The sequence below is a fragment of the Salvia miltiorrhiza genome, chromosome 1 (assembly GCF_028751815.1).
Source record: "Salvia miltiorrhiza cultivar Shanhuang (shh) chromosome 1, IMPLAD_Smil_shh, whole genome shotgun sequence".
NCBI classification, from domain to species: Eukaryota; Viridiplantae; Streptophyta; class Magnoliopsida; order Lamiales; family Lamiaceae; genus Salvia; species Salvia miltiorrhiza.
In genome coordinates this window covers 11991693-11992629 of record NC_080387.1, presented here as the reverse complement: position 1 = coordinate 11992629, position 937 = coordinate 11991693, and the positions used below count along the sequence as shown (strand labels likewise).

The window sequence follows — 937 nt, the reverse complement described above, 5'->3', positions numbered from 1 at the left end:
CGACTGTCCTTTTGCCCATAACTCCTTCCCTGTTTCTGCAAAACAACTTCATACTTCCGCGAAGGCGGGAAACTAATGCTCGCCCACAGCTGTGGGCATAACCGGGTTCCTGGGCAAACAAAAATGAAATAAACTAAAAAAGAACTAAACGGAAATACCAGGTTACCTCCTGGCCAGTGCCCTATTTATCGTCCTGGGCATGACGTGATACCATCCTTTTAATTTGGGGTGCTTGTGGCTGGGTCGAGATCCAGTTCTTCCCCAGCATCGGGCTTATGCCCAAAATAGGCTTTCAACCTTTGTCCATTCACTTTGAACACTTTCCCAGATTTCGGGTTCCCAATCTCCACGGCTCCGTTTGGGAATTGGGCCTTCACCACGAATGGGCCGGTCCACTTGGTACTAAGCTTCCCTTGTGCAAACTTGAACCGTGTCTGGTACAACAGGACCTCTTGCCCATGGCTGAATTGCTTGCTGGTGATCAAGGCATCATGGCTCTTTTTCATTCTTTCTTTGTAGAGAACAGCATTGTCGTATGCCTCCCTCCTGATTTCTTCGAGCTCTTGGATCTCTAACTTCCTTGCCTGCCCTGCGTTGTCCCAGTCATAGTTTACTTTGTTCACTGCCCAGAACGCCTTGTGCTCCAATTCCACCGGTAAATGACACCTCTTGCCATACACCATTCGATATGGTGACATCCCGAATGGAGTTTTGTATGCAGTTCGATATGCCCATAAGGCATCTTCCAGCTTGAGACTCCAGTCCTTCCCTGTTGGGCCAACGGTCTTTCGCAAAATCGTTTTGATTATGCGATTTGAGAGCTCGGCCTGTCCATTGGCTTGTGGGTGATAGGCTGTCGAGACTCGATGTTGGACTCCATACTTTTTGCACAGGTTTTCGCCGAGAAATTGCAGAAGTGGGATCCTTGGTCGCTGAT

At 48.8% G+C, this 937-nt stretch overlaps 1 protein-coding gene across 1 annotated transcript; it reads right to left on the bottom strand.

Moving 5' to 3' along the window:
* Positions 1 to 218: 218 nt before the first annotated feature.
* Positions 219 to 683, bottom strand: LOC131020837 (uncharacterized). The gene has a single exon (XM_057949913.1). The coding sequence runs from the start codon at positions 681 to 683 to the stop codon at positions 219 to 221; it is 465 nt and encodes a 154-aa protein (XP_057805896.1).
* Between the last annotated feature and the right edge of the window lie 254 nt (positions 684 to 937).